Below are 24,746 nucleotides of genomic sequence, written 5' to 3' on the forward strand. Positions count from 1 at the left end.
TTTTGGGGTGTGTGTGCGTGAGTTTTGGGGTGCGTGTGCGTGAGTTTTGGGGTGTGTGTGTGCATGTGTGTGCGTGCATTTTGGAGTGTGTGCATGTGTTTTGGCATGTGTGTACGTGCATTTTGGAGTGTATGTGTGCATGCGTTTTGGTGTGTGTGCGCGTGCGTTTTGGGGTGCGTGTGCATGAGTTTTGGGGTGCGTGCGTGAGTTTTGGGGTGCACGTGCGTGCATTTTGGGGTGTGTGGGGGTGCGTTTTGGGGTGTGCGTGCATTTTGGGGTGTGTGTGCATGCGTTTTGGGTGCATGTGCGTGAGTTTGGGGTGTGTGCGCGTGAGTTTGGGATGTGTGTGCGTGCGTTTTGGGGTGTGTGTGCGAGCGTTTTGGGGTGTGTGCGCGTACGTTTTGGGGTGTGTGCATGCGTTTTGGTGTGTGCGTTTTGGGTGTGTGCGTGCTTTTTGGGGTGCGTGTGTATGTGCGTTTTGGGGTGTGGGTGTGCGTGTGTGTGGTGTGTGCATGTGTTTTGGCATGTGTCTGCATGCATTTTGGAGTGTGCGTGCATGTGTGTGTGTATGTGTGTGTGTATGCGTGTGCGTATGTATGTGTACATATGTGTGTGTGTGTATAGTTCAGAAACTGGCATTGCCTGGTAGTCTTGAGTTACGTTGTGATCTAATTATGAATTCTGCTTCATTATTTTGCTAGCTCCTCCCCCCAAACCCATACAGTGACTAAGTGATGGTGTGTGATTAAAATCAGCTATTACAGGAAATGTATGGAGAATGTCGGATACCTTTCGGTTTCTTGCACAACAATAATCACTGTGGCTGGGTCAAGTGCAATCATAGATCAAAGTAAAATAAGAATGATCTCAGATCTTGATGAGATTGGAATACATCCTGTAAATTAATGCTGGCCATCTAATATCATATAGAAGTTATTGAATTTAAAGCTAAATGGGAAATTATTTTTTCAGCCATTAAGACTAAAAGCTTCCTCAATTGGTGCGCTAGCATCCTGCTTGCCTTCTCTCCATCCTCATATACTGCCGCTCTCACCCTTCTCAACTGCCCCACCACCTTTCCCGTAGATAGTAGCCCAAACTCCATCTGCAGCCTCTGCCACTCCTTTAGCAACCCTGCCTCCGGGGCATCTGCATACCTCCTATCCACCTGCAGGATTTCCTCCACCAGCATTTCTATCTCCGCCGTTTCCGCCTTCTCCCTATGTGCCCGGATCTAAATAAACTCCCCCCTGACCACTGCCTTTAGTGCCTCCCATACTGTACCTGCCGAGACCTCCCCCTGTCATTAATCTCTACATATCCCCGGATGACCTTCCTCTCCCGCTCACACACCTCCTCCTCCGCCAACAACCCCACGTCCAGCCTAGATTGTGGGTGCTGCCCTCCCCCCCCTTGCTCACCTGCAGGTCCACCTAGTGCGGGCATGGTCTGACACCACTATTGCCGAATTCTCAACATCCACCACCCCTGTCAGCAACTTCCTTTCAAAAACAAAAACGTCTATTTGGGAGTACACCTTGTGCACATGGGACAAGAATGAAAATTCCTTCGCCCTGGGTCCCCCATATCTCCACGGATCCGCCTCCCCCCCCCCATGTGCTCCATAAACCCCCAAAGCTCCTTTGTTGCCGCCGACACCCTCCCCGACCTCGAACTCGACTGATCCAATCTCGGATCCAGAACTGTATTAAAATCCCCCCCCCCCATAATGGGCCGATGTGAGTCCAAGTCGGGGATCTTCCCCAGCACTCGCCTCATAAATTCGACGTTGTCCCAGTTCGGGGCATAGGTATTCACTAATAACACCGGCATTCCCTCCAATTTCACACTCACCATAACTCCCCACTTCAAACACCATGCGGTTGTTGATCAAAATCGCCACTCCCCCTCCTTTATGAATCAAATCCCGAGTGAAATACTTGCCCTATCCATCCCTTCCTCAGTCCAGCCTGGTCCCCACCCTTAGGTGAGTCTCCTGTAGCATGGCCATGTCCGCCTTCAAGCTTTTTAAATGTGCGGACACACGGGCCCTCTTGACCGGCACATTTATCTCTCGAACGTTCCACGTAATCAGCCTGTTCGGGGGGCTCCTCCCCAGCCCCCTGCCGATCAACCATAGTCCCTCTTGGGCCAGCCACCAGGCACCTCCTCAGGCTCACCCTTGGGTGCCCACCGTCATCGTTCCTATTCCTACCACTTTTTAGAAGCCCCGCCCCTGTCAGCAGTTCATCACCCCTTCCCCCGCCAAGGCCCCCAAAATAACAACCCCTATTCCCCCACTAACCACCTGCTCACCCCCCACTGTGCTTCTGTGAATTAGCCCGCCCATGTAGCCTGGTCGACCCCGACTATGGCCTCGCATCTTACCCCCCCCACTGATTTCACCCCCCCCCCGCTCAGCCATCCTACTATACAAACAAAACAACCCAAGCCCAATCGGAGAGAACAACCCCCTTCCCATGACCCACCAAAGAACAGAATCAAACCCAAAGCAAAACAATGGTCCCAAACACATATAACAGTGACCCAACCCAATCCCAGAAACACAGCGCAAAAGAATCTCCACCAAAGTTCAATGTTCTCCTTCCGCTGCCAGTCCATTGTCTCTGGCTAACTCTATTGCCTCCCCTGGCATCCCGAAACACAGTTCCCGGCCTTCGTAGGTCATCCACAAGCGCACTGGGTGCAGCATCTCCTTCTTGAAGAGGGTCGCCTTGATTTTCTTAAAGCTCGCTCTCCTCCTGGCCAGCTCTGCAACCAGGTCCTGGTATATTCGAAGATTGAATGACACATTTTGTCCTTTCAAACATGGGGTGGATCTGGGTCGTGTGCATTGAGCCAAGGTGAGGTACTCTCAATTACACATCTTCTATTCACTGTGGGAGTGACTTGAGGTGTAAATTTAACATATAGAGTGCGTGGTCTTTAGCTGTGCTATTTTCAATCGTAGATTGAGAGCAGTAAGACAGAAAATAATATTCAGGGACAACAGTGAAGGATACAGTATTATGATATTGATCCCAGATATCATATGGCACTATTTTGAAAAATGGCAGGGTAGATGTTGCCACTCTCTTGGTCAATGTGAATCCCTCAACCAACATCATTAAAACACAGATTATCTAGCAATTATCATATTTCTGGGTTGGGGGGGGGGGTAGTGGAAACTGTAGAGTCCTTTTAAAACACCTGAATGAATTGCAAGCAACGGAACTCAAATGACAAACATTGGATGATTGAATGTTCGAAGAAAATTGCACACTTGGGTTGCATGAGAACTTGAAACATTATTTGTTGACATTTCCCCAAGGGCTGTATAATTATGAATGCCTGGATTAGTTTCAAAAGCCACATTTGCCTCAGCAGGCGTTTGGAGTTGACCATTTGATTGCCAGCTTAAAGAAGCTATTAAAAGATTCATTGTCTCCGATGGGGCTCTGAATAGGAATGTGCCTGTTTTTCAGAAAAGATTAACCGCTTGATATTCAAAGGTTTTGAATGGCTTTCATGACTGGGAGATTTTTCACTATCAAGTGTGTAGGAGTGAGAGCCGCATTACATTTTTAGAAGTTGTTGTTCATCTCTACATGGCCTCTGCGGTCTGCACATAATGGGTGCTGGGTTGGTGGGGATTTTGAGTTGGCATGGAGGCATGAGGTGTGGCTGCGGATATGGTTGGCATGAGGTATATGAGGAGGGTTGAGGGGGTGAGGGCTAGGGGGCCTAACAGCTTCTAACACAACTGGAAATAGGTCCCAGAGAAACAAGATGGGCCTTCTAACTAGCTCACCTCAGCACTCTCCTGCCTCTGCAGCTCCTTATAAGCTCCTAATGAGGTTAGCGGACCTGCCTTTCTGGAACAGAAAGTGTGCCTAACTTTTAAACCAAGGCAGGTCTACTGGATTGAGGGACTTCCCAGAGCAAAGATCCAGCCCAAAATTCGCCCAAGGTGATCTATTTTAAAAGCTTCCGGAATACGTGAATATGCTTTAGAGATAAGGTGTTGTGAGTTCTTTGTGATCGATGAAATGTCCTGTTAAGTTCATTGTGCCTATTTTTTGATTGTAATTCAGATGTTATTGCATTAAACAAGAGGAGAAAATTCCTCAACGATCCTTGATGTTCGGCTTCTAACTTTATTAATTTTTTTCTCTCTGGTGTATCAGGAGAACAGCCTTCACACCCGCATGGTTTCTGTAGGAGTGACCGTGAAGCGGATACTAGCTTTGAGTCCGGACTGCACGATTTCTTCCTGATGTTCAGTGCGCAAGACAATGTGTTGTGACCACGTTTTCTTTGGTTCTTTGTCGTGATACCGAAATTGTGGCGGAAACATCACGAGTTGAGGATTTGGCCTTGAGCCTGGGAAAATTTAGTAATTGTTGATCTCCTTCACATTCCCAGCGCACCTTGCTGAAGTGACAACTGGCAACAGGATGCTATTTGGCGCAGAATTCTTCCTTTGGTTAACTGTCTGCTTATTGACAAATATTTCATTCTGTGACACTCAGGATTGCCTGAAGGAGGCTGAAAGCTTCAACTTTGATTTCCGCTACACCCTGCCAAGTTTTAATGCAGAGCAACCAATACAGAATATAGCGGTGTATAAATATAATGCACAAAGTGTGTTTCTAGCTGTGCGGAACCACGTATACACTTTAAACGTAGCTCTCGAAAAGATAGCCTCCCTGCAAACGGGTCCCGTTGGCAGCCCGAACTGTGAAGTATGCAAAAGTTGTGCAACAGACTGGGAGTCAAAGGCTGGCATGGAAGATAATGACAATGAAGTTCTTGTGTTTGATGAGGAAGAGGAAATCTTGTATATCTGTGGAAGCTCTCAACATGGCATATGCTACATGCACTACATCGAAGTAGATAAGCTAAATCAGACAAAATGTCTATTCAAGAAAGAAAACAACAGGCCAGACCATTGTCCTGACTGTGTGGCGAGTCCGCTGGGAACCCAAGTACATGTTCTTGCGGATTCGCATGTCACCTATTTGTTCATCGGTGCCACTGTCAACAGTACAGTGGCAAAGACGTATAGTCCAAAATCAATATCGATGAAGAGATTGTTGGGATCAATGGAAGGGTTTGCCTTCATTTCTGATGAAGAATCTTCTTTAACTGTGCTGAACGAATTTCTAGACTCCTATCCTATAGATTATATTTATTCTTTTAGCTCCGAAGATCATGTCTATTTTCTAACTGTCCAAAGGCAAAGCATAACTTCGAAAAACTATGAGACGAGAATCGCTCGTTTGAAGATTGGAGAGTACGAGGTTAGGTATTACCGTGAGCTAGTGTTGCACTGCGAGTATGAGCCAAGGCGCAGGAGGAGAATGGCTGGGGGCAGGGAAACTCTGTTCAACATATTGCAAGCTGCTTATCTGGCAAAACCGGGCGCATATCTTGCCAAGGAGCTTTCTGTTTCAGAAAATGATGAAGTGCTGTTCGGAGTTTTCTCGGAAAGCGCTCCTCAAAGCAAAGCTGTGGGCCAGAGGTCAGCTCTATGCACATTCCCAGTCAAAGTGATCAATGCGGTCATCGAGAGGGACATGAAAGGCTGTTGTGAGAGCTCAGAGGAACCTCTCAAAAGGGGACTGGAGTTTTACCAGAAGATGGAGTACTGCCCTCAAGACGTGAGTTTGGAATTTTCCCCCGCTATTTTTCTTCTTTCTCCCCCTCCCGCTCTTCAAAATCTGCTGTGAAGCACCAAAAAAAGGAAGACTAGAGTCTGCCTCGGCTTAAGTGAAGTGTAGGCCAGGTCATACAAGACCAGCCATTGTGGGAATATGACTTAGAGGAAGGCCTGTGTTCGAAAACAAATTTAGCGAATTCCCTTAGGCGCTGATCATATCAAGAGAGCCATCAAGCTCCGAATGAGGGAGTGGCTATAAACGACACCTTGGGCATCGAAAAATGGTCACGGCCCAATTTATAGGCAATTGTGTCTTTAAAGTAAAATACCTGATGGGGAAAGGAACTATCTTTTGGCCTGGTCAGAATGAGGGACATTATTGTTGTGAAATGGAAATTGTATTTTCAATTTATCCTGCTTGATATCCCCGTTTCATTGAGCTAGTTTTGTTCTTGGTAACCAGTGTTATCACCAGGCTAACTTCATAATGAGACCTATTTCCCTATGGACTGATTGTCCCAGTGTAAGGTGGGTGGCTGATCATGGTTCACATTACTCGAAACTAATGCGGAGCTTGGCTGCAGTTCCTTTGGGTTTGGACTTCACGATTAGTGTCAAGGAATTCGATGCAGACTGCTGCCTCTGATTCTGCGCTTACTGAATAGGTGTCTGGAGTATGTGTACTGTTACACCTCTGGAGTGTACAACAGTTTGGACTGGTTTAAAGAACTTTTTCTTCAATCATGGGATGCGGGCATTGCTGGCTGGACCAGCATTTGTTGTCCATCTCTAATTGCCTTTGAACTGAGCAGCTTGCTGGGCCACTTCAGAATGCGCATTGCTGTAGATCTGGAGTCACATGTAGCTCAGGCCAGGTAAGGATGGCAGACTTCCTTCACTAAAGGGCATTTGTGAACCAAGTGGGTTTTTATGAATCGACTTTAGACTTTTAAGTCCAGATTTTGTTTATGACCATTTCTACCTCCTGAGCATTGAGAGGACACAGGCAGCACTCGGCAGAGTGAGCAGCCAATAAGTAGCACCAAAAGGAGGCATCAAATCACTGCCCCCGGCCTCGGGCAGCCAGCCCACCGCCCCCCATCTCGGGAAGTCCCACAGTTTTCAACGTTTTTTGAGGTTTTTTTTTTACCTCCCGCTCCCCCTTTGCAGCCATGGCGCACAGACCACATTTGTAAATACTTGTAGTAATTCACAGCCGAGTGACCTCTGCCTGAGAGGAGTGGAGCATTGCGGAAGGGCGTAGCATAGTGTCTCCAACCCGCTAATCACATTTAAATGCATGCAAATGCCGGTTTTGCATATTGCTGCTGGCGAGGGGCTCAAACCTGGTTTTCGCCACCAGGGAGGGACCAGAGCATAGCGCCCGAACTGGCGCCTGGCACGGACCTCGATTTTGCCCGGATGCCCAATTCTCCACACGACCGCAGTTCGGGTTTGCAGTGCCGCGGGGCAGAGAATTTCGCCCAACGTTTTGTAGTCCCCGAGAAGATGGCAGAGATCAGTCTACTGGCCTGGTGGTGGAGTTTGGGGGTGGAGTGGTGCGATCTGTCTGCCCCCCTGTGAAACTCAGCCCAATGGGAAGAGATGACCTAGTGGTCTTGTCACTTGACTAGTAATCCAGGGACCCAGGTTAATATTTTGGGGATCCCGCCATGGCAGATGGTGAAATTTGAATTCAATAAAAAAATCTGGAATGCTAAATCCAGTATGGTTTGACAAAAACATAGGGACAGGTCGGCACTGTTGTTTCACAGCGCCAGGGTCCCAGGATCGATTCCCGGCTTGGGTCACTGTCTGTGCGGAGTCTGCACATTCTCCATGTGTCTTCGTGGGTTTCCTCCGGGTGCGCTGGTTTCCTCCCACAAGTCCCAAAAGACATGCTGTTAGGTAATTTGGACATTCTGAATTCTCCCTCCGTGTCCCCGAACAGGCGCCGGAATGTGGCGACTGGGGGCTTTTCACAGTAACTTCATTGCAGTGTTAATGTAAGCCTACTTATGACAATAAAGATTATGTTATTATTTTATAAGCCAAGCGGCCCATCGAGTTTGCTCTCCCATTCAATGCCATCACGGCACGATCATCTACCTCAACACCACTTTCCCTGTGCTATCTCCATATCCCTTGGTATCAATGCTCAATGAGGGAGCTTCCACAGCTCTCTGGGGTTGAGAATTTTAAAGATTCAGTACTTAGAACATAGAACATAGAACATAGAACAATACAGCGCAGTACAGGCCCTTCGGCCCACGATGTTGCACCGAAACAAAAGCCATCTAACCTACACTATGCCATTATCATCCATATGTTTATCCAATAAACTTTTAAATGCCCTCAATGTTGGCGAGTTCACTACTGTAGCAGGTAGGGCATTCCACGGCCTCACTACTCTTTGCGTAAAGAACCTACCTCTGACCTCTGTCCTATATCTATTACCCCTCAGTTTAAAGTTATGTCCCCTCGTGCCAGCCATATCCATCCGCGGGAGAAGGCTCTCACTGTCCACCCTATCCAACCCCCTGATCATTTTGTATGCCTCTATTAAGTCTCCTCTTAACCTTCTTCTCTCCAACGAAAACAACCTCAAGTCCGTCAGCCTTTCCTCATAAGATTTTCCCTCCATACCAGGCAACATCCTGGTAAATCTCCTCTGCACCCGCTCCAAAGCCTCCACGTCCTTCCGATAATGCGGTGACCAGAACTGTACGCAATACTCCAAATGCGGCCGGACCAGAGTTCTGTACAGCTGCAACATGACCTCCCGACTCCGGAACTCAATCCCTCTACCAATAAAGGCCAACACTCCATAGGCCTTCTTCACAACCCTATCAACCTGGGTGGCAACTTTCAGGGATCTATGTACATGGACACCTAGATCCCTCTGCTCAGCCACACTTTCAAGAACTTTACCATTAGCCAAATATTCCGCATTCCTGTTATTCCTTCCAAAGTGAATCACCTCACACTTCTCTACATTAAACTCCATTTGCCACCTCTCAGCCCAGCTCTGCAGCTTATCTATATCCCTCTGTAACCTGCTACATCCTTCCACACTATCGACAACACCACCGACTTTAGTATCGTCTGCAAATTTACTCACCCACCCTTCTGTGCCTTCCTCTAGGTCATTGATAAAAATGACAAACAGCAACGGCCCCAGAACAGATCCTTGTGGTACTCCACTTGTGACTGTACTCCATTCTGAACATTTCCCTTATCTCCTTATCTCAGTTCCAACTGGCCTATTCTATATTTTGAGATTAATCTGGACCCAGCCAGGGAAACGTCCTTTCTACGTCTATCTTGTCCCGCCCTCTAAAGAATTTTGTAAACTTCAATGCAATCACCTCACATTCTTCTGAACTCCCGAGAATGCAGGCCCAGTCTCCCTAATCTCACCTCATAAAACAACCCCGCCACTCCAGGGATTAGTCTGATGAATTCTCCGTTGCACTCCCTCTACAGCAAGTATAACCTTCCTCAGATAAGGAGCCCTAAACTGTACACAATACTTCAGGTGTGATCTCACCAAGGTGCTGTCCAATTGCAGCAAGACACCTTCATTTCTGTACTCCAATCCCTTCGCGGTGCAGGTCTCACCATATCATTTGCCAAAGCTGCAAAGAGAATTTGAAAATCTGCCTCCAGTTATGTTTCAACAACTTTGCCTTGCATAGCACAGAAAGGTCTGACTTTAATTGAAGCCCATCACGTTACCACACAAGATGCATCAAGAGAACACTGAAAACACGAGGAGGCCATTCAGCTGCTGAGAATCTTCTTTTTTTTAACTCATTCACGGAATGTGGGCATTTCTGGCTGGGCCAGCATTTATTGCACATAGAATTCAGAGAATCATAAAATTTGCAGTGCAGAAGAAGGCCATTCGGCCCATCGGGTCTGCACCGGCCCTTGGAAGGAGCACCTTACCCAAGGCCCCACCCCATCCCCAAAACCCAGAAACCCCACCCTACCTTTTTGGACACTAAGGGCAATATAGTGTGGCCAATCCACCTAACCTGCACATCTTTGGACTGTGGGAGGAAACCGGAGCACCCGGAGGAAACCCACGCAGAGACGGGGAGAACGTGCAGACTCCGCACAGACAGCGACCCAAGCTGGCAATCGAACCCAGGTCCCTGGCGCTGTGAAGCAACAGTGCTAACCACTGTGCTACCATGCCAGCTTTCCTAATTGCCTTCAACTGAGTGGCTTCCTCGGCTATGTCAGGTGGCATTTTAAGGGACTGCCTGGTTCAGGAGTCACATATAGGTCAGACCAGAAAAGGATGGTAGATTTCTTTTCCGAAAGGTGAGCAGTCACATTGCTGGGAGAGTATTATAGGTCCCCAAACAGTCAGCAGGTAATAGAGGAGCAGATATGTAGACAATTTACTGAGGTGTGTAAAAATAATAATGGGGTAATTATATTAGGGGATTTCAACTCCCCCAGCATTAATTGTCAGGTCTTGCAACTTTGCACCTTTTGATAAGTTCAATGACAACAGGTTCAGGGGAGACAGTGGCGTAGTGGTACTATCACTGGAGCGGCAAATGGCAATCCAGAGACCTAGAGTAAAGATCTGGGGGCCTGGGTTCGAACCCCACCACGGCAGATGGAGAAATTCAAATGCCATAAAAAAAAAAAATCTGGAATTATAAGTCTAACCTAATGTAACCGTTGTTGATTGTTGTAAAAACCCATCAGGTTCACTGATGTCCATTAGGGAAGAAAATCTGCCGCCCTTGCCTGGCCTGGCCTCCAGATCCACTGCAATGTGAATAAAGACAATTAGGGCTGTGCAACAAATGCAGGCCAGGCCAATGATGCCCACACCCTGTGAAAAAAAATTGAACACAGTGGCCATGGATGACAGGCACCCACGGTAGCCAACCACTTCTAATTGAGGGAGGTTCAAGTGGCTAAGACATTGATGGCTTCCAAGTTGCAATTCAATAAAAGGACAAAGCATTGGTAATGTCACACCAAAATGCAAATTTGCATGTTGGACAATAACCAGAATCTGACCTATATTTTTAAAAATGTGTTCCTGGGATGTGGGCATCACAGGCTGGGCGGGCATTTATTGCCCAACCTTGAGGGCATTTAAGAGTCAATCACTATGGATCTTGAGTCACATATAGGCCAGACCAGGACAGGTAAGGATGACAGACTTCCTTCCTTAAAGGGCATTAATGAACCCAAATGGGCTTTGATGACAATTGTCAATGGTGTCGTTGTCATTATTCAACTTTTAATTCCAGATTTTTATTGAATTCAAATTTCACCATCCGCCATGGTGGGATTTGAACCCAGGGTCAACTGGAGCATTATCCTGGATCTCTAGATTACTAGTCCAGCGACAATACCACTATGCCACTGCCTCCCCCCATATATGCCCTGCTCTGTATACAAACATTCTCAGAGCAGTACTTTTATTTTGCAATAATATGGTACCCTGACTTAATTGGATGAGAAAAAGGCCTGGGTGGGTAGCATGTTGAAAACGCCGCAATAAAATGGATCTGCGACCACAGCAGGTCAGCCATCATCTTACTCAATGACAGAGCAGGCTCGAGGGGCTGAATGGCCTGCTCCTCAGCCGCATGTCCCCCTCTTCTTCTGGATAGCCCCAGTGTCTACCCTGTCAAATCCCTTTATCACTTTAAACACATTGATTCAGTTACTTTTCAACTTTTTAACCAATGGAAAATGAGCCACATTGTGGAATCTGTCCTGAGAATTTAACCATTGAAGTATTGTTCTGGTGAATCTGCACTGCAAGACCAATATATCGTGAGGTTTGGTGTCCAAACCTGAACCTGATGCTACAGGTGGGGTCTGACCAAAACTGGAGAACAAATGAAACGCCAACCCCTTTAAAAAAAGGTCAACGTTTCATTAACCTATTTTGTATCTGTCCGCGAGCTTTAGTCATTTGTGTACTCTTGCTCTTCAATCCCTTTTTATCCTTTGCAGCTCCTAGTCTCTGACCACATTTAAAAAAATAAATTTAGAGTATCCAATTTGTCCCAATTCAGGGGCAATTTAGTGTGGCCAATCCACCTAACCTGCACATTTTTGGGTTGTGGGGGTGAGACCCACGCAGACACGGGGAGAATGTGCAAACTCCACACGGACAGTGACCCGGGGCCGGGATCGAACCCGGGTCCTCGGCACCGTGAGGCAGCAGTGCTAACCATTGCACCATCGTGCCGCCCTCTAACCACATTTCTGCACATATATTCTTATTTGACTTTCTCAAAACACAACCTGATGGCCTCACTCTACACATTGAGCTCCAACTACCAGAGCTTTGTGCTGTCTGCCTATGTCTTTTTGTACCTGTCTGCTCACAGGGTTATCTTCATTCTGTGGCCACTTTATTTTTGCTCCTATTCTCTTGTGTAGAATTTCATCAGGTGTCTTCGGGAAGTCCTTAGAGGCAACATCCGCATTCACTCCCCTATCCAATATGCTACTGACCTCTTCAAAAAAAGTCAACCCGTGGATATGAGTATCCTTATGCACAAAACAACTTCAAATATATCTGAAAGTCTACACAACCATAACAAATCTATTTACTTTGTACTAGTAAGGGTAGAGCGTCCACTGAGCTCCCCGATCTGCGGAACACTCTACCCCAGAGAGTCATAGAGTCATACAGCGCTGAAAAGACCCTTCAGCCCGTCGAGACTGCACTGACAATAACAACAATAAGTGGTGGAGGAAGAGTAGTTAAATATTTTTCAAGCAGAGAGAGATGGATTCTTGATGAACGATGGTGTCAAAGGGTATTGGAGGTAAAGGTAGGAAAGTGATCATCTCATCAAATGGTGGAGAGGGCGTGAGGGACCAAATGGTCCACTCCAGGTCCTTGTTTGTATGATATCTGGCATAATATCAAGAGAAACTGAAAATATGGTGATTGGTTGGGAGCCCCCCACCTTTAACGCTAAGCAGCTCCTAAACGTTTTAGTTGGGATTTTGAAAGACTGGCAAATGTGGAGTCTGCTCGTGAATGTTATGCTGCTGAATCATTCTCCCTTACCTCAGCAGTGGACATGCTTAAACAGACCTGGGAAGTCTGGGCCTACACAAATGCTGCTAGCTCACGAATTCCACCTCCTGCTGTATGAACTATAAAGGTCCCGTTGAATGTCCTGGCAGTCCGAATTATGTTCTGAATAGAAAGAGAAGTTCAGACATTGAACCTTCAGCTCTCAGACTCTCACCTTGGGTTGTTTTCCCATGTTAAAGGCGCTATATGTGGATAGCACTGTGGCTTCACAGCGGCAGGGTCCCAGGTTTGATTCCCCGCTGGGTCACTGCCTGTGCGGTATCTGCACGTTCTCCCCGTGTCTGCGTGAGTTCCCTCCGGGTGCTCCGGTTTCCTCCCACAGTCCAAAGATGTGCAGGTTAGGTGCATTGGCCATGCTAAATTGCCCTGAGTGACCAAAAAAAAAGATTAGCAGGGGTTATTGGGTTAGGGTGGAAGTGAGGGCTTCAGTGGGTCGGTGCAGACTCGATGGGCCGAATGGCCTCCTTCTGCACTGTATGTCCTATGTTCTATATGGATTCCAGTTGTTGTTGACATCAAAAACAGCAAGATTCGACAGCTGATTGGCTGGCCACCCTTTATGAGCTCTCTCCGCCCCCTCACCCCCCAGGTAACCAAAATGCCAAACTGGTTGGCACCTGGCTGGAAAAACGATTGGAAAGGCCTCAAAAAACGGCCCATGGTTAAGTATCTTCTTACGCGAATCCCTTTGGATCGAGGATGACTCCTTTCCACTCCAGTTCAGTTTGGTTCTGAGATAGCGGGTACGTCCAGTGTATGATGTTCCATTTCAGGCACTTATTGATAAAAGCCAAATTTGAAGGCCGATGGTTCCTCTGCACTCTCCTCGACACCCCGACTTCGCCTCCGCACATTCCCGAGGAAGTTAATTTCTGCAGGCCCTGGGGAAACCCTCGCTTCTGGTTTCCTATTTGAAAATATCACCTCCTTGCCCTGCACCCCCCCCCCCCCCCCCCCCCCCCCAACACTGCCTGCCCTCTTCCCAACCCCAGGTCAATATGGGGGGGGGGGGCCTTACTTTCCAAGACTTTACAGTATAGGGCGATAGATCGAAACAGCTTGGCTTTGATTAAAAAGTGACTGTGTCTGAAATGGAACACCCCATGCTGTCGAAGGGCGTTTAAACAGACGTTTGTTAATCTGAGCACCGAAAATATTTAGAAGCATTTCACCGATATGCACTTGAGCCATTGCTGAAATGTTTGGGCTGTGCAAACATTCTCCTTTTACGGCTTTCAGACAAGTCTGGGATCGAGGGCATGAGGCCACTTGGAGTAAAGTTCACTCCAAGTGTAAGAGAGTGTTTGTGTTTTACAACTCTTACACTTGAAGAGATCACTGAGGCTGGTTCCTTTTCTTTGAATACCGTCGTCACTCCAGCAGTGAATATCATTTTAAGGAACAGCGAAGATGCGAGTATGCTTGTGTGCAATTCATTGTGTGAAGGCAGCACACAGAATTTTCAATCCTTTCTAGGGGCAGGAACAGACGTGGATGGGATCAGAAAGTAGCGCCGTTGTCCGCTGTACCAGTGCCTTGACCCCCTAGTTCCCAGCATCATCAGTTTATTTTCTTATAATATGATAATCTTTATTAGTGTCACAAGTTGGTTTACATTAACACTGCAATGAAGTTACTGTGAAAATCCCCTGGTCGCCACACTCCGGCGCCTGTTCGGGTACCCATAGGGCAGCACGGTAGCATAGTGGTTAGCACTATGGCTTCACAGTGCCAGGGTCCGAGTTTCAATTTGCGGCTTGGGTCACTGTCTGTGCGGAGTCTGCATGTTCTCCCCGTGTCTGCGTGGGTTTCCTCCGGGTGCTCCGGTCTCCGCCCACAAGTCCCGAGAGACGTGCTGTTAGATAATTTGGACATTCTGAATTCTCCCTCTGTGTACCCAAACAGGCGGCGGAATTTCCAATTCACCTAACAAGCACATATTTCGGGACTTGTGGGAGGGAACCGGAGCACCCGGAGGAAACCCGCGGAGACACGGGGAGAACGTGCAGACTCCGCACAGACATTGATCCAAGCCGGGAATCGGACCTGGGTCCCTGGCACTTTGAAGCAACAGTGCTAGCCACTGTGCTACCGTGCCACCCATTTTGGGTGACTCTGGTTCGGGGCCCAACATGTCTCATTAACAGGCTTGTTGATGGCAAGTAAAGGAGGCTGACTGGGATTTTCCAGTTGGCCTCCAGTTTCCCGATGCACCGTGGGGCAGGTTAACCTCCTGGAACCTGGCACCCAGCAGTCGACCGACAGGTGGAGGGTTCCAGTGCTCCAAACAGGCTTACAGGCCCTCCCTGCCTCCCTGGGGAGGGGGCGCAGCCAAAGACCACCTTGTAGGGGGGCATTTCCACTATCTCACTCCCCACAGTGGTTGGTTGGCTGCACTTAACTTATTTTAATTGCCTTTTTAAAACCATTGCTGAGAGAGAATCTCCACACTGAGGTGCCCTCCAGTTACTTACCCTCTCCTGCAGTTGGCCGCATCTCTGAAGCTGGAAGACCTTTCTGGCTCTTCAGTTTCAAGAGCTTTCCTTCCACAGTTAATTGGACGGAAAACCTGTCTCCATACCAATTGAGGGACGTCTCGGTCAAAATCTAAAGAGCGACAGTTTCCCTCCGGGGACAGGTTTTGGGTCCTGGATACCGATGTGCCATCAATTAACACAAGAGAGTAGTGAACGAAACAATGGCTTTAATAAGCTAAACAGAAAGCCTCCTGGCCACTGATCCCGAACTGGGGCAGGGCCGGAGGTCAGCCACCTTTATACCGAGCCCGAGGGGAGGCGGAGCCATCAGGCAGTGGTTTACCACAATACATGTAGTACAGTAACAGTTTACCACAATACATACAATACACTAACAGTGGTTTACCACATTCACCACCTGTTTAAAAAAAAGAGTCCGGCGGGGGTGAAGTGGACTTAAAGGTTGAGTCTGTCGGGTGCTTTGACCTTCCACCATGATCGCCTCAGTCCCGGCTGTGATATGTGCACTGGTGTCGAGACCTGCGCGTCCGGGAGCGTGTTGTCTTCTTCGCCCAGTAGTTGAGCCGGTGGGCCTGCAGGTGCCAAATCTCGAAGTAGCCGGGTAGTGGTGGAGGGAGACGGTGTAGGGTCGGGGGTGGTGGTGATGGTCGCTGGGGAACCTGCAGGTGCCAAATCCCGGAGGGGGACTGAGTCCTGCCGCCCGTCATGGTGTGCCATGTAGGCATATTGTGGGTTGGCATGGAGGAGCAGGACCTTCTCGACGAGGGGATCCGATTTATGACTCCTCTCATGCTACCGGAGGAGGACGGGCCCTGGGACTGTCAGCCAGGATGGGAGCGAGATCCCTGAGGTGGACTTCCTAGGGAAGGCAAACATACGTTCGTGAGGGGTCTCATTGGTGGCAGTGCACAGGAGCGACCGGGTGGAGTGGAGTGTATTGGGAAGGACCTTCTGCTTCTAGACCGTAGGGCCAGAAGGACGGCCTTCCAGACCGTCGCGTTCTCCCTCTCCACCTGTCCGTTTCCCCGGGGGTTGTAGCTGGTCGTTCTGCTGGAGGCGATGCACTTGCTAAGCAGGAACTGACGCAACTCGTCGCTCATGAAGGAGGAGCCCCGATCGCTATGGATGTAGGTGGGGAAACCGAACAAGGTGCAGGGCCTTGAAGACGGCGGCAGAGGTCATGTCAGGGCACGGGATGGCAAAGGGGAATCGTGAGTACTCGTCAACAACGTTGAGGAAGTACATGTTACGGTCAGTGGAGAGAAGGGGCCCTTTGAAGTCGATGCTGAGGATCTCAAAGGGGCGGGAGGCCTTTATCAGGTCTGCTCTGTCGGGCCGATAGAAGTGCGGTTTGCACTCTGCGTAGACCTGGCAGTCCCTGGTCACGGTCCTGACCTCCTCGATGGAGTAAGGCAGGTTGTGAGCCTTGATAAAATGAAAAAAACGGATGACCCCCGGGTGACAGAGGTCATTGTGGAGGGCCCAAAGTCGGTCTACTTGTGCGCTGGCACATGTACCGCGGGATAGGGAATCTGTGGGCTCATTGAGCTTCCCAGGCCGGTACAAGATATCGTAGTTGTAGGTGGAGAGTTCGATCCTCCACCTCAGAATCTTGTTGTTCTTGATTTTGTCCCGCTGTGTATTATTAAACATGAAGGCAACCGACCGTTGGTCAGTGAGGAGAGTGAATCGCCTGCTGGCGCGGTAATGCCTCCAATGTCGAAAAGCTTCTATAATGGCTTGGGCTTCCTTTTCGATGGAGGAGTGTCGAATTTCGGAGGCATGGAGGGTACGGGAGAAGAAAGCCACGGGCCTGCCCGCCTGGTTGAGGGTAGTGGTCAGGGCAAAGTCCGACGCATCGCTCGCCACCTGGAACGGAATGGAATCGTCCACAGCGTGCATCGCGGCTTTGGCAATGTCTGCCTTGATGCGGTTGAAGGCCAGGCAGCTTCAGCCGTCGGGGAAAATGGTGGATTTAATGAGTGGACGGGCCTTGTCCGCATAATTGTGGACCCACTGGGCATAATAAGAAAAGAACCCCAGGCATCTCTTCAGGGCCTTGGGGCAGTGGGGAAGGCGATGTTCCAGGAGGGGGCCCATGTGGTCGGAGTTGGGCCGTAGGACTCCGTTTTCCACAACATAGCCAAGGATGGCTGGGCGGGTTTTGCGGAAAACGCATTTCTCCTTATTGTATGTGAGGTTAAGGAGCTTAGCGGTGTGGAGGAAATGCTGGAGGTTTACGTCATGGTCCTGCTGGTCATGGCCACAGATGGTGACATTATCTAGTACGGGAACATGGCCTGCAGTCCGTACTGGTCAACCATTAGGTCCATTTCTCGCTGGAAGACCGAGACCCCATTGGTGACACAGAAGGAAACCCTGAGGAAGTGGTAGAGGCGGCCATCTGCCACGAAGTCAGTGTATTGGCGGTCTTCCGGGCGGATAGGGAGCTGGTGGTACGCGGACTTCAAGTCAACTGTGGAGAAGACTCGATACTGCGCAATCTGATTGACCATGTCAGATATGCGGGGGAGTGGGTACGCATCGGGCTGCGTGTACCGGTTGATCGTCTGACTGTAGTCGATGACCATCCGGTGCTTCTCCCCAGTCTTGACGACCACCACTTGGACTCTCCAGGGGCTGGTACTAGCCTCAATGATCCCCTCTCGTAGGAGTCACTGGACCTCTGACCTGATAAAGGCCCTGTCCCGAGCACTGTATCGTCTGCTCCTAGTGGCGGCGGGCTTACAGTCCAGGGTGGGGTTAACGAAGAGCGAGGGTGGGGCGACCTTAAGGGTCGCGAGGCTACAGACGGTGACGGGGGGCAGGGGTCCACCGAACTTTAAGGTAAGGCTTTGGAGGTGGCACTGAAAGTCGAGCCCCAGTAATAGGGCAGCGCAGAGATGGGGGAGGACGTAGAGCTTAAAGTTAGTGTACTCTATGCCTTGTACCGAAAGGGTCGCGACACAGTACCCCCGGATTTCTATGGAATGTGATACGGAAGCCAGGGAGATTTTCTGGGTCGCGGGTAAGATTGGGAAGGAGTAGCGCCTTACCGTATCTGGGTGGATAAAGCTGCCTGTGCTCCCGGAGTCGAAGAGGCAGGCCGTCTCGGGCCCGTTGATCCGGACGGTCATCGTGGATTTTGTGAGATGATGAGATCGAGACTGGCCGAGTGTGATGGAGGCGAGCTTCGGAAGGTGGTGAGTGGTCCGGTCGGAGGTAGCGGTGGCCAGCGTATGACCGGGTGAGCAGGGGTCCCGGGAGGCAGCGGAGTGGTTCCAAAATGGCGGCCCCCATGGGTCGTGCGTGGCGGGTGGCATCGAAGGTGGCGGCGAAGATGGCGGCCCCCATGGGTCGTGCGTGGCGGGTGGCATCGAAGGTGGCGGCGAAGATGGCGGCCCCCATGGGTCGCACATGGCGGGTGGTAGCGAAGATGGCGGCGCCTACGGGTCGCACATGACGGGTGGCGCGGCAGATGGGGGCGGTCCCGACAGACAACAGGCAGCGCTGCTGGGCCTAGGAACTTTAGGGACAGGTCGGGCCAGGCAGACTTTGGCGAAGTGGCCCTTCCTGCCACACCCGTTGCAAATCGTGTTCCGTGCAGGGCAGCGTTGTTTGGGGTGCTTACCCTGATCGCAAAAGTAGCATTTTGGGCTTCCGGGGTTGGTGGGCTGCTGCGCGGCAAAGTCTTACGCCGCACTCGCGTTGGGTGATGGTGGCGCCCACGACGTCCACAAGGGTGCCGCGTGGTCGGAGGTGTAGGCCTCCATGTTCTGGAAAGCCACTTCCAGCGAGTTCGAGAGCTGCACTGTCTCTGGGAGGCCGTGTGTACCCCCTTCTAGCAAGCGCTGGTGGATGTAATTGGATTTAATGGCCGCGACATAGGCATCCCTGATCAGCAGCTCCGTGTGTTGGACAGCCGATACCGCCTGGCAAGCACAGTTCCGGCCGAGTACCCGCAAGGCACGCAGGAATTCGGCTTGTGATTCTCCGGGGCGTTGTCGCCTCATGGCAAGGAGGTGCCTGGCGTACACCTCTTTTACTGCCGTTACGTACTGTCCCTTCAGCAACATTATTGCCTCCGTATACGAGGGGGCGTCTCTGATAAGAAGGAAAACTTGCGGGCTCATCCGTGCGTTGAGTATTTGAAGCTTTTGGCGGTCAGTGGCGTCGTCGGTGGAGGATCCGAGGTAAACTTCGAAGCAGCTTAGCCAGTGCTCGAATGTCGCAGTGGCGCGGCTGCTTGTGGGTCCAGCTCCAGGCGGTCAGGCTTGAGTGATGAATTCACCTTAAAAGTTTAGCTTATTAAATTGATGTGCCATCAATGAACACAAGACGAGTAGTGAACAAAACAATGGGTTTAATAAGCTAAACAGAAAGCCTCCTGGCCACTGATCCCGAACTGGGGCAGGGCTGGAGGTCAGCCACCTTTATACTGAGCCCGAGGGGAGGCGGAGCCATCAGGCGGTGGCTTACCACAATACATGTAGTACAGTAACAATTTACCACAATACATATAATACACTAACAGTGGTTTACCACAGATACATAGGCCGGGATAATCCAAACCTGCCCGTCGCGGGACTGTGAATTCCTACCAGAAGTTGATGGGCTTTTGGCTGATCCGTCAAAATTTTCTCCCTTACCCCCCGCCCCCCCCACCCCGCCCAACAATGATTCCTGCCACAGGCGGGACTGGAACATCCCAACTGTTGTTCCTGTTTCTCACCCTCAAAGCGGAAATTGAGCTCCAGGTCTGTGTATATCTGTTGGAAGTATGTTAGGCGGGAGTGAGGTGGTGGGAGGGGGGAGGGTGTGGGGGGAATGAGGGAATGAAAGTGCTGCAGCTCTAGATTTGGACAGGAGGTCAATCACCTTCTATGGTGAACCAATGCCTTCACATCATCATCTCATCGAGGAAGTCATATTTTGGATTCTTGCAATAGGTGACAGTAAGGAAAACTATGAAAGAAATCCCATCAATTAAAGATGTCAATATTGTTATGGAGAGTGATAAAGAAGACCCATTAACCTCGGAGATTAAGCCGGGCTCGTCTCAGCTTCAAGTGTCGCTTGAGAAGCGGACTGCTGGACAAACATTAACTAGGAATGAGCCTGCAGATATATCAGACAGACAGACTGTCAGGAGAAAATACCAGTCACATTCAGCATAATGACAGCCTGAGGGACAAAATCTCCATGCTTCACGTTTAGCAGTTTCCCCAGAAATCTTCCGAAAACAACACCTGTGCTCGTTTAAAATTCTGTTTTGGATTTTTTTTTTTAAATGGCTGCAATGTGCAGGGTCAGTGTGCCAGTGGAAGATTAGGGATTGGGTCAAAGGTTAAAATGAAGACAAAATACTGCTTAAAATTCAGAGTTAACGCAGAAAATGCTGGAAAACATTTATCTCTCTGTGTAGAGATTAATGGAATGAACGAATAGGAGTTTCCCCGCACACGTCCGATTCTCAATGTCAGGGTCTCAAAGAACAAAGAACAAAGAAAAGTACAGCACAGGAACAGGCCCTTCGGCCCTCCAAGCCCGTGCCGACTATGCTGCCCGACTAAACTAGTCTTTCGGGGTTCAAAAGCCTGCACTGGGGGGGGGGAATGGAAACGGTAACCTGGTAGCGACTTTCCCTCAGTGAGGGGGGGAGGAGGGGAATGAGGGGTTTGGAGGCCTGATTGAGAGGTGGTGGGGAGGGTTAAAGGGGGCTGGGGGGGAGGGGTATGACCTTGTGGGGAAGGTGCCTCCAATGGGCACACGGACCCCCCAGAAAGAGGTCTCACTCCCACCTCTTGCTCGACACCAGCTCGTCCTGTAAATGCAGTTGGGTTCCCACCTGGCATGGGTCTCGCCCTGCCGTGAGGAAAGTAGGTCCCCCACCCCCCCATAAAATGGGAGGCAGGTCTATATGGGTGGCCAGGCTACATGCTGTATTCTACCAGCCTCCTATCTTCAATAGTGCCAGCAGGGGACTATAAAATCCACCCAATGTTTGCTGCAAAGGCCTGTGAAAGTCAATTGAGAAAGTGGAGGTCAGATCTATCTTTCTCTCTCTCTCTCTCTCTCTCCAGAATCCATTTCCAATTTGGCACTAGGAAAGGAAAGGCAGAGGACAGCCCACACTAAAGAGAATGGCTCATTATAGTCATTTTAGTGTCAACCTCATGCAATCTATTTATATCTTTAATGGTTCTCAAGTTATATTAAGCACATTTTCAAGATCAGACCTGGTTGTGTAAGAACAGTTTTCACAGTCAACAATTCATGTGTTGTTGATTACGTGACATTTGAAACATTGGGCGTAACTTAATTCAGGCAGCGGGCGTCTCACTGGTAAGGGTCCCCTTTGCTGAGGCGCTGCCATATTGAGTACAAATCAAGTACTTGACTGGGTTCATCCTGTGGCCTAGTTATAGGTTACTAAGCCAGCAAACCACAATCTAGGAGCAAAGTTCTGGACTTCCAGACTCGAATCCCACCACACTTGATGGTTAAATTTTAATTTGTGGCAGGCATGGGTGGATTGGAAAGTTTGTCCCTTATCAGTTGTTTAAAAAAACCTTTTGTTAACAGTTTTGTTTGCACTTTCAGCCCCACGCTTCTGATCTCCGGTAGCTGCTGTGGACGGGGTCGGGGAAAGAGAATGACCTCCCTGTGATTCTGCTCCTGGCCAAACCTGCCATTAACAGGCCGAGCCAGCGGGCGACCGAGGGGGTCGTCTGACCCGACTGTCTGCTCCTCTGCCGCAGCTGCATACGCGGCCGGGTGTCCATGGAAAGGGGGCATGTGGAGTCCACTGGCACAGCTGGAGGCTTTCTGTGCTTGGTGGGCATCGTGGGGACTGAGCTGCATTATTGACCCTCTTTTAAAAAAAAAAAATTTCATTTTTTTCTAATTAAGGGGCAATTTAGCGTGGCCAGTCCACCTACCCTGCACATCTTTGGGTTGTGGGGGCGTAAACCATGCAAACACGGGGAGAATGTGCAAACTCCACAAGGACAGTGACCCAGAGCCGGGATCGAACCTGGGACCTCGGCGCCGTGAGACAGCAGTGCTAACCCACTGCGCCACCGTGCTGCCCCCTATTGACCCTCTTAATTGCGTTTTGGTTGAATTTTTTAAGTTTCATTTGTGATTCGTTTTGGTTTAAGGGGCTGCCCCTTTAATTTGTCCCTCAGTTTATTTGAATTAGTTTACTTGGTCAACCTCAGAATTGGGTATAGGTCACTGAACTGGTAAACCACAAACCTTGAGCAATGCTCTGGGCTCCCTGGCACAAATCACCATGGCAGGTGGTTTCAATTAAAAAAAAAGAATCCATGGGGTCAAGGGCCCAAGAACTGCCAGTGACTCAGAAACTGGCAGCTGTCCATCGCAGGCCGTGCCAGCAGGGGCAGTGGAAGCTACTGGCGATGCATCCAGCAGAGGCCCAGGAATCAGCGAGGAGACCAGGCCATCGCTGAGAATTGGCTTTCAGCAAATCCACCTCTTTCCCTATGCCAGGTCCCTCGATCAGGCACTGTACCCCTGCTACCCAGCCCACTAAGAGTCCCCAAACAACCTTGACAGAGTTGAATGCCAGTAGCAGGGGATACAGTGCATAAGGAGGCCATGCAGCCCATGGAGCCTGCACCGACCCTCTGAAAGAACACTCTGTCTAGGCCCACTCCCCCGCCCTATCCCTGTTGCTCGTGGCCATTCCACCTCACCTGCACATCTTTGAATTGTGGGAGGAAATGGGAGCACCCAGAAGAAACCCATGCAGGCATGGAGAGAGCATGCAAACGCACACAGACAGTGATCTGAGGCCACAATCGGGTCCCTGCGCTAGTGCCCAAGTACTTACTCAAGTGCCCCAATTTGTGCCAGGTCAGTAAGGCCATTCAAGTGCCTTAATCAGGCCCCACCTGGCATCCTCCCCCCCCACCACTAAACATGCCAGAGAGGAGGGTAGTAAATTCTGCTCACAATCTTTGCACTCTGCTCCCTCATGGTCTTGCCAGAGAGTAGGTTTTGATGAATTGTTAGGCCTCATTATTTACCACTGAATTCACATACATCCAATCATTTTCTTTAAAAAAAAAATTTAGAGTACCCAATTCATTTCTTCCAATTAAGGGGCAATTTAGCGTGTCCCATCCACCTACCCTGCACATCTTTGGGTTGTGGGGGCGAAACCCACGCAGATACGGGGAGAATGTGCAAACTCCAGACGGACAGTGACCCAGAGCCGGGATCGAACCTGGGACCTCGGCGTCATGAGGCAGCAGGGCTAACCCACTGCGCCACCGTGCTGCTCGTCCAATCATTTTCTACAGAATTATAGAACCTGACAGTACAGAAGGAGGCCATTTGGTTCATTTCTGCTATCTGTTTGAAAGAACAATTGGACTTAGCCTCAGATCCATAATTTGTGAATGCAGCTCTGTAAGTGCCTCTTCAACAAGTTAAGTTTGCGTTTAAAATTAATTATGAAATTAGCTTTAACCACCTTTTCAGGCAGTGTTCTAGATCCTGACAACTGTGAGTAAAAAAAAGTTCTCCTCCACCCTCCAGATCTCCGATCACTGTTGTCAACCTGTAACCTCGAGTCATTGACCCACTCACTAGAGGGAATTGCTTTCGCAGCGCTAACAATTATCTCAGTATATCGAAAACCTCTAGCAGGTCTCTCCTTAACCTTCTCTGGTCCAAATCTCTTCACAACTGAAGGTTTCCAATCCCTTTGCATCTTCCCTGAAATATGGTGCCCAGAATGGTCTACAAGACTCCACATACAGCCATGAGCTGTGATTTATAAATTCCTAGCAGTATCTTTTGGCTTTCACATTCTGGGACTGTTCATCAATCCAAGTGGGCCATATACCTTTTTTGCATCCAAGATATAAATGCGAGTTGTGGCTGGATTAGATCAAAAGCTCCCATATTTGCATCTGGAACTTTGTTACCTCTTTGATATTGAACAGTTGTATGTCCTTGTGAAGCATTAATACCCCATCCTTCCAGGAACAAGCAGTAATTATGTCAAGCGTCAATTAACTATTTTATCAAGGGCGGCATGGTGGTGCAGTGGTTAGCACTGCTGCCTCACTGCGCCGAGGACTGGGGTTCGATCTCCTCGTGTCTATGTGGGTCTCACCCCCACAACCCAAAAGATGCGCAGGGTAGATGGATTGGCCACACTAAATTGCCCCTTAATTGGAAAAAAATAATTGAGTACTCTAAATTTATTTTAAAAAATTAACTACTTTATCAGATGTGGAATGCTGTGAGCTTGTTCAAGTTGGTTGCTAAGAACTTGTTAAAGTAATTGCTTTTACTTTAAATAAATAAGACAGTTAGATATGTACTAATATATATATGTGTGTGCTGATTCCAATATTGTACAAGATACAATATACCAAAGTCTAGAAGTAGCTGCTTGTGTCTTCTATGGCAATCCAACACTAACGAGTATGATTGTCCACCTAAG

General features: G+C 49.3%; 1 protein-coding gene across 1 annotated transcript in view; it reads left to right on the forward strand.

Annotated features, from left to right (window-relative positions):
- Nucleotides 1-24,746, forward strand: part of mst1rb (macrophage stimulating 1 receptor b) — a 173,931-nt gene that overhangs the window by 12,656 nt on the left and 136,529 nt on the right. Inside the window, exon 2 of the mRNA XM_072472923.1 lies at nucleotides 4,188-5,663. Coding sequence (XP_072329024.1) covers nucleotides 4,458-5,663 — 1,206 coding nt within the window. The 5' untranslated portion in view covers nucleotides 4,188-4,457. The remainder of the gene's footprint in view (nucleotides 1-4,187; nucleotides 5,664-24,746) is intronic.

The sequence above is a fragment of the Scyliorhinus torazame genome, chromosome 13 (assembly GCF_047496885.1).
Source record: "Scyliorhinus torazame isolate Kashiwa2021f chromosome 13, sScyTor2.1, whole genome shotgun sequence".
NCBI lineage: Eukaryota > Metazoa > Chordata > Chondrichthyes > Carcharhiniformes > Scyliorhinidae > Scyliorhinus > Scyliorhinus torazame.